Source organism: Hetaerina americana, unplaced genomic scaffold (assembly GCF_022747635.1).
Source record: "Hetaerina americana unplaced genomic scaffold, ioHetAmer1.1.p SCAF_40, whole genome shotgun sequence".
Classification (NCBI taxonomy): Eukaryota; Metazoa; Arthropoda; class Insecta; order Odonata; family Calopterygidae; genus Hetaerina; species Hetaerina americana.
This window is the reverse complement of record NW_027286986.1, coordinates 3,435,656-3,449,369: the sequence shown is the minus strand read 5'-3', so window position 1 is coordinate 3,449,369 and position 13,714 is coordinate 3,435,656. Positions and strand designations below refer to the sequence as shown.

Sequence of the window (13,714 nt, the reverse complement as noted above, 5' to 3'; positions counted from 1 at the left end):
ATATATATATATATATATATATATATATATATATAAAAATCCTGTTCCTTCCCTTTCCTTGTTTGCCCAACATTCTCCCCTCTATCAAAGTTTTCAACATCCCACTGCCGGTCAATACACCCCTCATCCATTTTTCCTGCCTCCATAGGATTTCTCCCAACAAACCTCTCTCTTCGCCCACCATACCAAGTACTTCCTCGTTTGTTTTCTTCTCTGTCCATTTCACCTTCTCCATTCTTCTCCACACCCACATTTCAAAAGCCTCCAGTCTATGTCTATCCTCCTGCTTCAATGACCACGTTTCCGCGCCGTACATAGCTACGCTCCATATCAAAGTTTTTAGGAGTCTTTTCTTAACATCCTTACTGAACGTCCCTGTCATCAACTCCCTCCTCCTTGTGAAAGCTTCTTTGCCTAGCACAATTCTTCTCCTTACGTCCCTACTACTTTGACCATGTTGGTCCAAAACACTACCGAGATACGTAAACTTTTATACCTACTCTAGTTTTTGCCCTCCTATTTTAATGTTAAGCTTCGCCTTTTTCTTTCTAGAAAATTGTATAACCTTTGTTTATTAATATTGATTCTCATCCCATACCTGTCACAGTGAATTTCCAATTCACTCAGCAATGCTTGCAGCCCCTTGGCTGACTGACAAACTAACGTTTGGTCATCAGCAAACCTAACTGATTTTACGAATTCCCTGCCCACTTTCATTCCTACCTCCAGTTCTTCCCTTTGCCTCTTTGATCATTTCCTCTGCATACAGGTTGAACAACAGGGGTGATAATGGGCAACCCTTCCTTACACCTCTTCCTAACACTGCCCATCCGGACTCCCCGTTCCGTACCCACACCTGAGCAGTCTGAGACATGTAAAGGTTGCAGATTAGCCTCCTTTCCCTCCAATCTATTCCTATTTTCTGCAATATACTCATTAGTTTTTCCCAATTGACTCTATCAAATGCTTTTTCGAAATCTATGAAACAGGCAAATACCTCCTGGTTTTCTCCTATATTCCTCTCGATTAATAATCTCATTACTGCAATGGCATCACGTGTACCTCTCCCCTTCCTAAACCCAAACTGATCATCCCCTAAGTAATCATTTGCCCTACTCTCTATCCTTTATGATCCTGAGAACAACTTAAGCTGCGTGGGATATAAAACTTATGGTCCTTTAGTCCTCACATGATGTAGCCTTTACCTTTTTCGGAATAGGAACTAAAACTGATCTCACAAAGTCTTCTGGCCAGATTCCTTCCTCATAAATTCTGCAAATCAGCCCATATAGCCTCCTCCCACATTTTCCGAAACATTTCAATAGTTCCGCGGGAATGTTATCCATACCCACGGCCTTATTTAGTTTCATCTCCCTTAATTGCCTTTCTATCTCATCGTATAGTATGCCTGGACCTGAGCTATCTTCCTCTACGTCATATTCTTTTTCAATGTCTAACTTTGTTGGTCGAAGTTCTCTACTATACAGTTCTTCTATATATTCCTTCCATCTCTCCTAGATCTTTCCTATGTCAACTATTACCTCACCCGCCTTATCTCTAACTGTTAGCATAGATCTTCCTTTCTTACTTCCCGATAACGATTTAACTTTGCTGTACAGCGCACCGATTTCACCCTTCCTCTGCAGACTTTCCATATCCTCGCACTGGGTCTTCCACCATGCTTCTTTTGCTGTATTTGTTGCCCGCCTCAATTTATTGTTTAATTCTTTGTACTTCATTTTGCCTGACTCTGTATTTACATTCTTCCATTTCCTCCGCTCATCCATCTTTGTAATCATCTCATCCGTGATCCATGGTTTCCCAGTCCTTTTTGCGTTAACGGTTCCAATAGTGTCTTTTGTACTTGAACTTGTACTTTTGTAGAGGAAGTACTTGGTATTGTGGGCAAAGAGAGAGGTTTGTTTGGGAGAAATCCTATGGAGGCAGGAAAAGTGGCTGAAGGGGGGGGGGTATTGACCGGCAGCGGGATGTTGAAGACTGTAATTGAGGGGAGAATGTTAGGCAAACGAGGAAAGGGAAGGAACAGGATAGGGATGTTGGACGGGATGAAGGGAGGAAGAAAGTACTCAGAGCTGAAGAGGGACCTGATGTAAAGTAGGATGTTGTGTTTTGCTAGGGGTAACAAATTATTTAATTAATAATTATGTTCATCCAAAAACCTAAGCTATATATATAGCCTGTTGAGCTTATGTGGAGAATCCATAGCCACTCCTGCTTCTGGTTGTATAAGCACCTCAAGAACAATGATTGTCACCTTTCGAATTATTTTGCTATTAAATATTGCCTACATAATGAGAGATAAATTTTTCCTTAATATTCTGAATAAGCTTTCATATTTGCAAACTACCACAAACCTACCTGTATTAGCCACCAGAATAATGTTGAGACTTAATCTAAATAATCTCCTGGAGTCTAAACCTAATTTGTGAGGTCTTGATTTTTTCAGAAGCATCTCTAAGGCATCTATGGAATTATAAAAGTTTTCACTCCAAACGAGCCAAAAGGTTTAGTTTAAACATAGGAAGTCCATCCTTTAATAATGCTTTTTGGGAACAATTCCAGGATGATCAATTAGATTACTTTCTTCATGATCTCAAAAATGAGAAAAATAAAAAAAAAAGATCCCTCTTTTTTAAAACTCACTGTTGTAAAATATTTGAGAGAGATGCAATGAAGCCATTGGGTGCACAATTAATGACTCCAACTTCAAGTTTTGACGTTATTTCCCTATCTCTCCTCTTGCATCCTACCTTGGCTGTATTAGTATAAATACTCCTGTGCTTTCATTTTGCTATCTGAGTGTCTGAGAAGTTAATATTTTGATGCGGACCTTCCCATGCTTAGAATTTGTGAGTTACGCCAATGAGTCTCCAGGAGATGATGTTGACAAAGATTTCCAACGCTGTACTTGGTAAATGAATTGTTTCATGCGCTGTGCTGTTAGTATAGGATCACGTTTTAGATGGATCACATTCTGAAATATTTTATTCTACAGTAATAAATATTTAGGCCAGACCAAGAAAGATGAAATTAACAATAGAGCTGATGGGAATTTATTACACTGCTGCACAGCACCGCTGCAATGTCTATGAGTTTGTGATTGGGTTTGCTAAAAAAGTTATTAAATTGCTGGTTAAGTACCTAAAAAAATACTTGAAAATTGGGAACATTACTTAGTGGCTTGAATTACAGTGGCAATGTCTCCATGTTTCTGATTTTATTCATATAAAGGAATATTTTAGGTCTCATGGGACTGCACCATATGTTTGTAATGTCATTATTTTTATAATATTTTTTGTCTGTTGTACTTTGAAAATTATGGTTAATGTAAGGTCATTGTGAGGGCTTGTAACTGTGGATACTTTTGGTGTCAAAAGGTTTCTGTTTAATTGTTGTAAAAGTAGTTGTATATTTTTAAAAACTTTTTTGATGGAGAGGGATTTGCGGACTCTGACCTGTTTACTTTCTTTCTTATTAAGATTTGTGGGTCAACTCCTTCGCCTGCTGGTTTGCAACAATGAGAAGTTTGGCGCCCAAATTCAGAAGCATGTTAAGGAATTGGTTGGTCATGAAATGTCACCAGCTCTTTACCCTATACTCTTTGATCAAATAAAGGCGATTGTGGAGAAATTCTTTGATCAGCAAGGGCAGGTAAGATATGCAATCTCTCAATGCAATCATTTTGAAATGCATTCAAAGTTCTTGGCATATGTATCATGTATTGTTTTATTAAATTAACTTCAACTTTCTAGGTTATAGTCTCGGATATCAACACACAGTTTATTGAGCATATCATTTTTATCATGAAAAACGTACTGGATACAAAGACTGATCATCCATCAGAGCATCTTGGGGTGACTAGCATTGAAGGGATGATGCTTGCTATTGTCAGGCAAGTACATATTGATTTATGCTCTGTTATCATGCTAGTTCTATTATTGAAGAGAAAGAGAGGAAGCTGTGAGGAGTATGGTCTTTCTAAATCTTAACCATGTGTCTTCATTTTTCTACAAAATATATTTTTCCGTCAAACAAAAATATAAATGTTAAAATGAATTTTTTTAATTGTGTGATGCACTTTTTACAAATATTGTATGTACATCAGTTTGACTAGCTTGATGACTGAAAGAAAAGTTTTGCAATACATGTCCAATGATACATTATGGTGTTTTTCATTTTAAATGGATATTTGAAGCAACAATAATATTTTTTGGTTCCAGAAGCATTAGATGTAATATGGATGGGGAAAATCATTTTCAAGTCACGTACTGGCTATAGATAGATTTATTTACCATAGAACAATACATAATTGTATGGGCTTCATTAAGATTTGGGGATCGAGATGGTGCGGGGGCTAACGTACTGGCTTCACACCCAGAGGGCCCGGGTTCAAATCCCGGCGGTGTTGAATATTTTTCAGAGGTATCTCGATCCCTACTTGAGGTGCTTTGTGGAGGGCACTTTGAGTGAGTACGCCGTCCGTCGGATGGTACGTTAAGCGGCGGACCCCTTGGCGCCTTTCGTTTAGAGAAGGCTAATGCCGGCACCTCGCCAGGGTACGTGGATATGCACATATAATTGACCATGAGAAAAACGTGCGTTTTCTAGATCTAGACCACAAACACTCAACGATTGGCCTTGTGATTTGTTAATCCTCGTTGTGAATGCAACACGAATTGGAAATTGAATTCGTTTGAACTCAAAGGGCATATCGGTTGGGATCTTGGGAATCCTCGGAATAAGAACTTCATCATCTTTGAATTTTCCTTTGAGTATAGTAGCATGAATCACATTGATCATCAGTTTTTTTATCACCAAACGCGTTCCATTGCATAGTTTTGGTTGGTTTAGGTTTCGGAGAATCATGACTACTGAGCCAACCTTCAGCTGCTAACTATGCGGTGGTAAGCCAGGCACATCCAAGGAGTTTAAAAATTCTGATGGATGGTTGGTGACTTCATCTTCGTTTGTCGCCAAGTCAATAGATTTGAAAGAATGCAGAGTACCAACGATTTGATTCTTAATTACGAAGTTTAAGTCATCCTCATCTTTGTTCTTGGCCGCCAAAATTGCTCGCTCACTCAACCATTTGTGATTTTAATGGCTATCAATGTTGTTTGGGAATACTTTGTTGATGAGCTCATCTTTCGATGAAATAAAATTGCAAAATTTCCGAGGAAATGAAATCAATCCGCTCGATTCGTCGACAGGCCATTACCAATAGCCGGCCTCAGTGGCGGCGGGGGTAACGTCCTCGCCTACCAACCCAGAGGTCGTGGGTTCGATTCCCACCTAGGTGGATTTCCCTCCATCTAGGGTATGGTTGTATGTGATTGTCTTCAATGTAATGTATGTAATGTAGGGTTAGGTGGAAGAAGGGACTATTAGTCTCAACCTCGCCCAATTAAGTCGATAAATAAATAGTCAACAATTGCCTGGAGAAATCTTCAGCAGATGGATCGGTCAGCAATACAACTGTCATGTTTGTTGTCAGTTGAAGTTTCTTCACATATCACCATAGATTTGATGATTTGAGGCAAGCGTTTGTTTCATTGGCAGTCCTCGATATTGGAACAACTGGCAGTGTTTGGCGGAAATCGCCAGACAGTAAAATCAATGCGCCACCAAAGCATCTTGAGTCATTCCATGGATCTTTTCAATGTCCGGTCAAGTGCTTACAATGTGTGTTTGTGGACCATCGTGTGTTCATCCCACGTGATGATTTTAGATGCTAATAAATATTGGCCATTGCGGACTGTTTCGAAATCTCACACATGTCCCTTGTTCAGAATTTTGAAGGATTGATGACAACTTAAATGCTGAATGAGCAGTACTGCATCCTAGCCGTGTGCCAGAACAAGCAACTGCTACCGCAATATCCAATCTCACACAGACAGTGCTCAAAAGCAATGATACTCATATGAATGTCTTCCCAGTTCCACCAGGGGCATCGAGGAAAAATAAGCCACCATTTCCATCATCAATTGCCTTCACTTGCCAATGTATCATATTCTTGCTTCTGTTGGTGGTTCAGCCGGGGTACATTCGTTTGAACTGAATGTTCTAATTCATGTCAATCGTATTCAAGCTCATATTCCCATTCTCGATCAAAGGCATCCTTCATTCCACGATCTGGCGTTGGCATTCCTAACTTCACTAATAAACTGCCGCACATGAAGTAACACACGTCTTCAATCAACAGCTAAGCCTATTATGCAACTCCTCATTTACCTCAATGTCGAGATTTCTAGAACTTACCCGAATTTGATGTCAAACATCTTCTGACATGTTATCCTTGTATTTGTTCCACAGGTCAAGTGGATTGGATGGAAAGCATGTCGAAAGGATGATAGCAAATAATGTGCGTATCTGACTTTGAGATGCAGAAATAGTTGCCTCAGCCATTGTCCTGTCCCAATGATTATCGTTTTCAAGCAACTTGTGCTCTTGACATGCAGCACGAAATGAAGGGGTCCACTATACCATTAACAGATCGTAGTGATTCGAACGATGTTGGCCCTCGAGCATTCACCAGTACAAACCACCGCAAATAGAAGTGTTCAGCATTCTTCGGATGAACTGTATAAATACGGCCAAGAGCATCGGGAGAGCGCTCGTCCGGATGACTGTGAACCTCGTCGCCTTGCCTCCGACGTTGGAATTTATTAAATGAAGCGATATGATACAGTGTTTTACGAATGCGATATTACGATACGATATTTTAATGGTTATTCTGCTATTCTGGGCTGAGACGAATCCAGAAAACCCAATATCATTAAAATCGACGCTACTATATTTCACGGTGCGATATTACCATGGGATAATTTTAAAATATTTTATTGGTTATCCTGCTATTTGTGACTGAGACGATTCCAAAAAACCATATATCATTAAAATCGACGATATGATATTTTATAATAGTATATTTGACGAAACTATATTTGACGATGCGGTACTTTTACGATATTTTAATGGTCATTATGCTATTCTGGGCTGAGACGAATCCAAAAAACAAAATGTCATGAAAACAACGCTACGATATTTTACGACACGATATACACAATACAATACAATATCATAATATGATGCTTTTGCTTTATTTTAATGGTTATCCTGCTATTCTTGGCTGAGATGAATCCAAAAAGCCATATATCATTAATATATATATATATATATATATATATATATATATATATATATATATATATATATATATACTATATAAACATATATATATATATATTCATTTCATTTATATATATTCAATTTATATTTTGAATATATATATATATATATATATATATATATATATATATATATATATATATATATATATATATGTATATATATATATGTGTGTGTGTGTGTATATATATGTATATATATATTTATATATAAACATATATATATATATATATATATATATATATATATATATATATATATATATATATATATATATATATATATATATATATATATATATATATAAACATACATATATATATATATAATATGTGATATAATGTATAATATATGTAATATAATATATGTAATATAATATATAATATGTAATATAATATGTGTGTACAATATATAAATATAATATGTAGTTTTAATTGAATGGTGATCAACATCGTGCTGTTGAATTGAAAAGTTTCCTGGCAGAATTTGGAGGATAAAGAAAAGCATGATAAATGGGATATGTTACAAGTCTTCTGTCTAATATTCTAAGTTGACCCTTGCCCATTATGTTTGCATATCAAGTATACTTTGAATAAGAATGAGAAAAACTATTGTTTTCCTCTTAACAGGTACGTGAGGCACCTTGACATGACTGTGCATGCCGTCCACATTAAGACGAAGCTCTGTCAGCTGGTGGAGGCAATGATGAAGCGACGTGATGACTTGGCATTTCGGCAGGAGATGAAATTTCGAAATAAGTTGGTTGAATATTTAACGGACTGGGTCATGGGCACTTCACCGCAAATTGCTCCTCCCAGCTCAGGCGATGTGAGCATAATCACAAGGTTAGTGGCAGCTTTTGTGCACTAAAACTGGACAATTTTTCTGTCATCAGTTGAAAGCCACTTTTTGTAGTAAACGTATTAATACTCAAATGCTCACTTCTGAGATTAGTCGACATACCTTTTAAAGCATTTTTTATTGCTCTGAAAATTTATTTCAATTTTCACTGTGTTGGGATATTTTAGCTATACCAAACTGTAATGAATACCAGTGTTTTCAAATTTAGTATTATGTATTCCAATGGCTTTTGATTCAATTCTTGAGGTCATAGGTTTCCTCAATGGTATTTTAATTCATGTGTATTTGCTCTGTGTACCTTGTTTATCAGCTGAACCATTTGTGGGTGGCTTTGCTGGGACATTTTGATAATAGATTGCTTTATTTGTCGTCACAACTCCTTTCCTCTTCATCATTCTTGCCTAAGACTATCAGTTAATCCAAGTATTAACCTATGTTTATTAGTTGTGCAAAATTGTTCCGAGCATGCTGTTCCTTATTGAAAACTGCAGTTCTAATGCTACCTCTAAATTTTACTACTGATATTTCATTATCAAGGTCTGGTGAAAATTAGGAATTCATCCCTCGAGATCTTCAAATCAAAATTACGTAGGTTCTGCAGATAATCGCACTTCACTTATCTCATGGTAACAGTAAAATGAAGGTGATATGGATTATACACTATTTTATTTGCCATTTTGTCTATTCATCCATCCATGCAATTTTTGACTGCAATTCTCCCCGAAGGAGAATTAGAGGAATTCAAATGTGAAATTTTCCCAGAGTTCTCGTCATTATTGTTGAGGCCGGCATCCTTTGTTTTCAAAACATGAGTTGTACACTCCTGCGTGGTGGCACGTTCCTCTGTGTTTTTTTTAAGATGTGGCTTTCAGCCAAAGCTAAGCAAAAACTGCCCACCTCCCCCCTAAGCATCTGACTAGTTCGCCATGACCGCCCCCCGAACCACACCAAGCCACTTTTCATCTTTTGCATTCACCCCAACTCCCTGAGTATAAAGGTATGTATGTGTCAGAGCAGCTCACATTTTGTTTCCAGGTACCTGATTTCACCACCACACGTGGAACTGGCTGTATTATAGTTTTATTAAATTGTTTTGAATACTTGGACAGTATGAAGTAAATAAAAAAATCAATTAGCATTCATCCTTAAGATCATACAATGATGTACATTAAGTCAAGGTCTTGCTACGAATACACAAACCAATGTGATATTTCTACTGGCATCTCCTTTAATCAAGAAATTTGTATTAAACACTGTTTAACTATCTTTATGACTGTTTAATATAAGTTTTCACATTTAGCTATGTCTTCTGATTTGTTACTGTCAGCAATCCAGCAGATATAGAGTCATTGCCACTAGAAGTTTTCATTTGTAACTATGTATTGCCAATATAGTAGTTTTTAGCCTGACATTTAGCTATGTCTTCTGATTTGTTACTGTCAGCAATCCAGCAGATATAGAGTCATTGCCACTAGAAGTTTTCATTTGTAACTATGTATTGCCAATATAGTAGTTTTGGGCAAACATTAGTTCATGTCTCGATGTTGAAATGCCGTAGTTAACCACTTAAAATGGTAATTTTTTAATATTAGTATATATATGCTAATTATATATATCTCAAAAGTTTATATATTGTATTAGTAAGGCGACTTAATTCTGTTTGCCACAACCTCAGTAATAATATGCAGCTCTCAGTAGTCATGGTATACCACAAAAGTCTTCTAGGTTGATGGCAGGATGTGTTTCCTCCTTCCTAACATCAAAACTCTATTCCATCAAAGGCAGTTAGTTTGGATGGCATACTGAAAATTGATGATAATTAATGGGAAAAGAGATTAGTTCTAATTAAAGATTAATTAAATCAGCTTTTGAAAGTTCCCTAAAATACTCATGTTTACATTTTGTCTGTAAAATCATTATTTCCAGTTGATATTTGTGATCTTTACTAAATATATTAAATTGAAATTCATGAGTATCTAATGGCTCCCACTTTTGTGTTTTGATGTAATCATAGTGCTACTACTTACATTCCCTCATTTACATTTTGGGTTAGTGATGTATAACTTGCAAAATTTCCTCTTAAAAATAAGTAATTCAGTGCAGTTGTATTATCCCAAAATAATCCAAATTGCCAAATTAGTCATGGCAGGATACCTTAAAATTGATACCAAGTCTCTGGTTGAAAATTCACTCTCATGGCATGTATTTTTAAGAGAAATGTGGTTGACAATACCTGTTTTTCACCCATGAAATCAAGTGATGAGATACTAATTTTGTATTCCTTGAACTTCTTTACCTTTTGTCACTTTTGGACTGCAGCTCTGACTGCATGGAAACAAATCCTCACAGGCAAGTTTTCGAAATTTGATGATTATTTGAAAAGTTATTATTGAATTCCTGTTCCTGTGGAAACTCATTAATACCTGACTAACGCTATAATTAGTGTGTGCCTGTATCCATTTCGCCAAAGGGATTTGGATCAAGCATGCATGGAAGCAGTGGCTGCTCTACTGAGGGGACTTCCCTTGCAGCCAGAAGAGTCGGACAGGGGTGATCTCATGGAAGCCAAGAGTCAATTGTTTCTCAAGTAGGTGCACTTTTGTAGTTCTAATAATATTAATAATAGTTACATTAATTTATAACCTCTACGACCAGATTATGAAATATGTAGGTAGGTTGCTATTTGATAACGATGAAGAATTAAAGACAGTGAAAATCATGGCTTCCATGGACTGGAGAAGGGAAAAGTGACCACATATATATATGATATTTTAAAGTGAATTAATGTGCATGATAAAAGGGCAGCTGATTTAATCGGGGGTATCTCAGTAATTGGGCTAATGCTAATATTTAAAAATCACAAGATATATAATAGGTAGAATTATTTTAGAGCAAAATCATCATATTTCATTTACAGAATTAAAAACAAATATACCAATAGAGCAGTGAATATAAATATTATGGCAACCTTAATGGAGGCTGAATTTTATTTTAAGATATTGCAAAGGGCAGTGAAAGGAGTCTAACTCAAGTTCATTTGCACTTATCTTACATCTTGAAATAGATTACAGGTATAGTTACGTGCATGAAAAGAAAAGTCTGTAATTTATAAAAAAAAACAAAATTTTAAATTATTTAAATTATAAAAAAAATTTTATGAATCCGAATGCTATAGAAGAACATATTCTCCAAAAGGGATATCCGTGGGCACATAAGCCCATTTATATTATTGCACGCCCCTTATGAATGTCTTTGAGTCATGTCTCAGGTTTGGGATTGTTGTATTATAGGGTTTTCTGAGTGCTAAGAAATAATTTGCTCTTATAAAGATGCTCAATTCATTCCTCCCGGAATGCACTTTTGTAAATTACAAAATTTCATGTGTACATTTGTACATTATTATGCCCCTGACATGAAGTGTATAACACACTTGAGATTCTGGACAGTGAGATTGAATTTGAAATGGTTCTAGAGCCATCTTGGGTGATTTTTCTTGAGACTGTGACATTGGATGGTGTATTGCTGTCTCATGATATTGCGTGGCACTTATAAGTTCAAATTGCATTACTTTGCTCTTCTCTTGTGTGTCTTGGAGATACTTGGAGCTCTGTGCAGTATAGGTAGTGACCTAGAAGAGCATAAATAGGCAAAACTAACTTATTCTAAATCTCTACCTGTTAATTCAGTTAAGTTGTATGCAGTTTCTTTTGTTATTTTAAGTTTGCGTTTGTGGTGTTAAGGTTTAACTGTACCCTGTGAAGTCTATCACTGTTTTGTATAGAACTAAGACACTTTTTTAAATTGAACAATGATAGCATTAGTCACTGGACAAGTTTATAAAAATAACTTGTCTGGAAGTGGACTTTATCAGCTTACCACCACACAGATGAAATGTGAATCTCAAAAGCTAAAAATTTGTCTGGCATTATTTATTAACCATTGAAAATTGGTTGCTTCAAAGGGGATGATTTTTTTGATAGAATGCAAACATTGTTCTGATTTAAATGTAGAACTGCTTGAGGCAGCCTTTACATCCAATGTGTGACTTGTTATTCATGGAAAGGTTTATGGTGGATCATCGATCCATAGAGTTATTCAATAGATGGTAACATTAAAGCATAACCCATGGAAAGGTTAAACTTACCTCATACTTCTACCCTTATTTAAATGCTAATTATGATAAAATTATATTATCTGTTATTTTCATTGAATGAGGAATCAATGTTATTGGAAATGGGAATGCGTTAATTATCCAATGCCTTTATAATAATGTTACTTGCTGTGAACCAGGCTCTCTTGTTCTTTTTGATTTTGTGTTTTTAATGAAACACATTCTCAGGTGCATATTTTTATTTGCTGGTGATTTGGTCTTATAAATACAGGACATGAGAGAGACATAGGCGTGACAAAATTCATATATGTCAGGGTATAGTTACCTTGTAAATAAGTCATGTAGGTTACACTTGAAACAAATTTTTTAGTTACTTTACTTCCTTAAGAAGTATAGTGCATGAGAATTGAAAATTCTCATTGAATGATTGTTGCATTGTAGGCTTGTAATTGAAGTGTATTGAAAATAGACCAATGTGTCTAGGTAGATGGACAGTTCCTAGTTTGCACGTAAGTGTGGTGAAGGTTTGTGTAACTCCCTAGTGTTTTAGCAATAATAAATTTTGATTGAATTTTAATAAATTATTGATTGAAAAATTAGAAAGGTTTTACTTATTGTAGATCATTTAATCATGTACAAAGCAAGGTGGGAGGGTTTTTAAAATAAGAATGGGATGGCAAGGGAGGTAAATAGATGTTTTATGCTTAAGTCATACAATCCTCTCTCTGTATTCCAAGATTTACAGCAGCAGTGGATGCCAAATAATGAGGAAAAATGCCCAATGTAGCATGAGAATGGACTTCACCAGAATTAGGGATATTCCAGTAGTCAAACTAAATTTATCAAAATTTTTTCGGATAACAATCATTACAATAATCAATCTCCATTATACACCACCGGCATGGGTGAATAAAAAAGTGTGTATGATGGTGTGAGTGTGTACAAATGGTTTCGGTGTGTACAAATGGTTTCGGTGTGTACAAATTTACATGAAAGGAATGGAAGAGTTGTGGAATGAGTTGTCTATTAAATGAAGGAAGTGAAAAATATGTTGAATGCAAAATATGGTCTAAATGATGAAAAATATGGGCATGGGTCTTAAAATTGCATAAAAAATTGTTCACTAGTCTGCATTATGTTTTTCAGTCCCTGAAATACATAGTTTAATTCAGTTTTGGTTTTCTTTCAGGTATTTCACGCTATTCATGAACCTTTTGAATGACTGCAGTGAAGCCCAAGATGTAGATAAGGATGTTTCCAGGCAGAGAGTGCAAGCTGGCAAATTGAGCACTCTGAGGAACTCAACCATTCAGGCCATGTCAAACCTCCTCTCTGCCAACATTGACAGCGGTCTCATGCATTCTATAGGTTTGGCATAATGTTTTACTTAATCTTTTGATGGCATTTCCAATTTTTCATGCTCATTAAAAAATGCTATGACCAAATGGATTCTTTGAAGTTGTGATCCGAGTCTTAGCTAAATGACCTTCATTATTATTGAATGACCTGATATACCTTTTTAAATATTGCTAAACA

The 13,714-nt window shown here is 36.0% G+C and overlaps 1 protein-coding gene across 4 annotated transcripts in view; it reads left to right on the top strand.

Annotated features, from left to right (window-relative positions):
* Nucleotides 1-13,714, top strand: part of Nf1 (neurofibromin 1) — a 139,368-nt gene that overhangs the window by 43,711 nt on the left and 81,943 nt on the right. For all 4 annotated transcript variants that reach the window (XM_071591045.1, XM_071591043.1, XM_071591042.1 and 1 more), the window contains exons 19-23: nt 3,501-3,672; nt 3,774-3,913; nt 7,836-8,051; nt 10,538-10,654; nt 13,368-13,546. In XM_071591045.1, the coding sequence (XP_071447146.1) occupies nt 3,501-3,672; nt 3,774-3,913; nt 7,836-8,051; nt 10,538-10,654; nt 13,368-13,546 (824 nt within the window). The remainder of the gene's footprint in view (nt 1-3,500; nt 3,673-3,773; nt 3,914-7,835; nt 8,052-10,537; nt 10,655-13,367; nt 13,547-13,714) is intronic.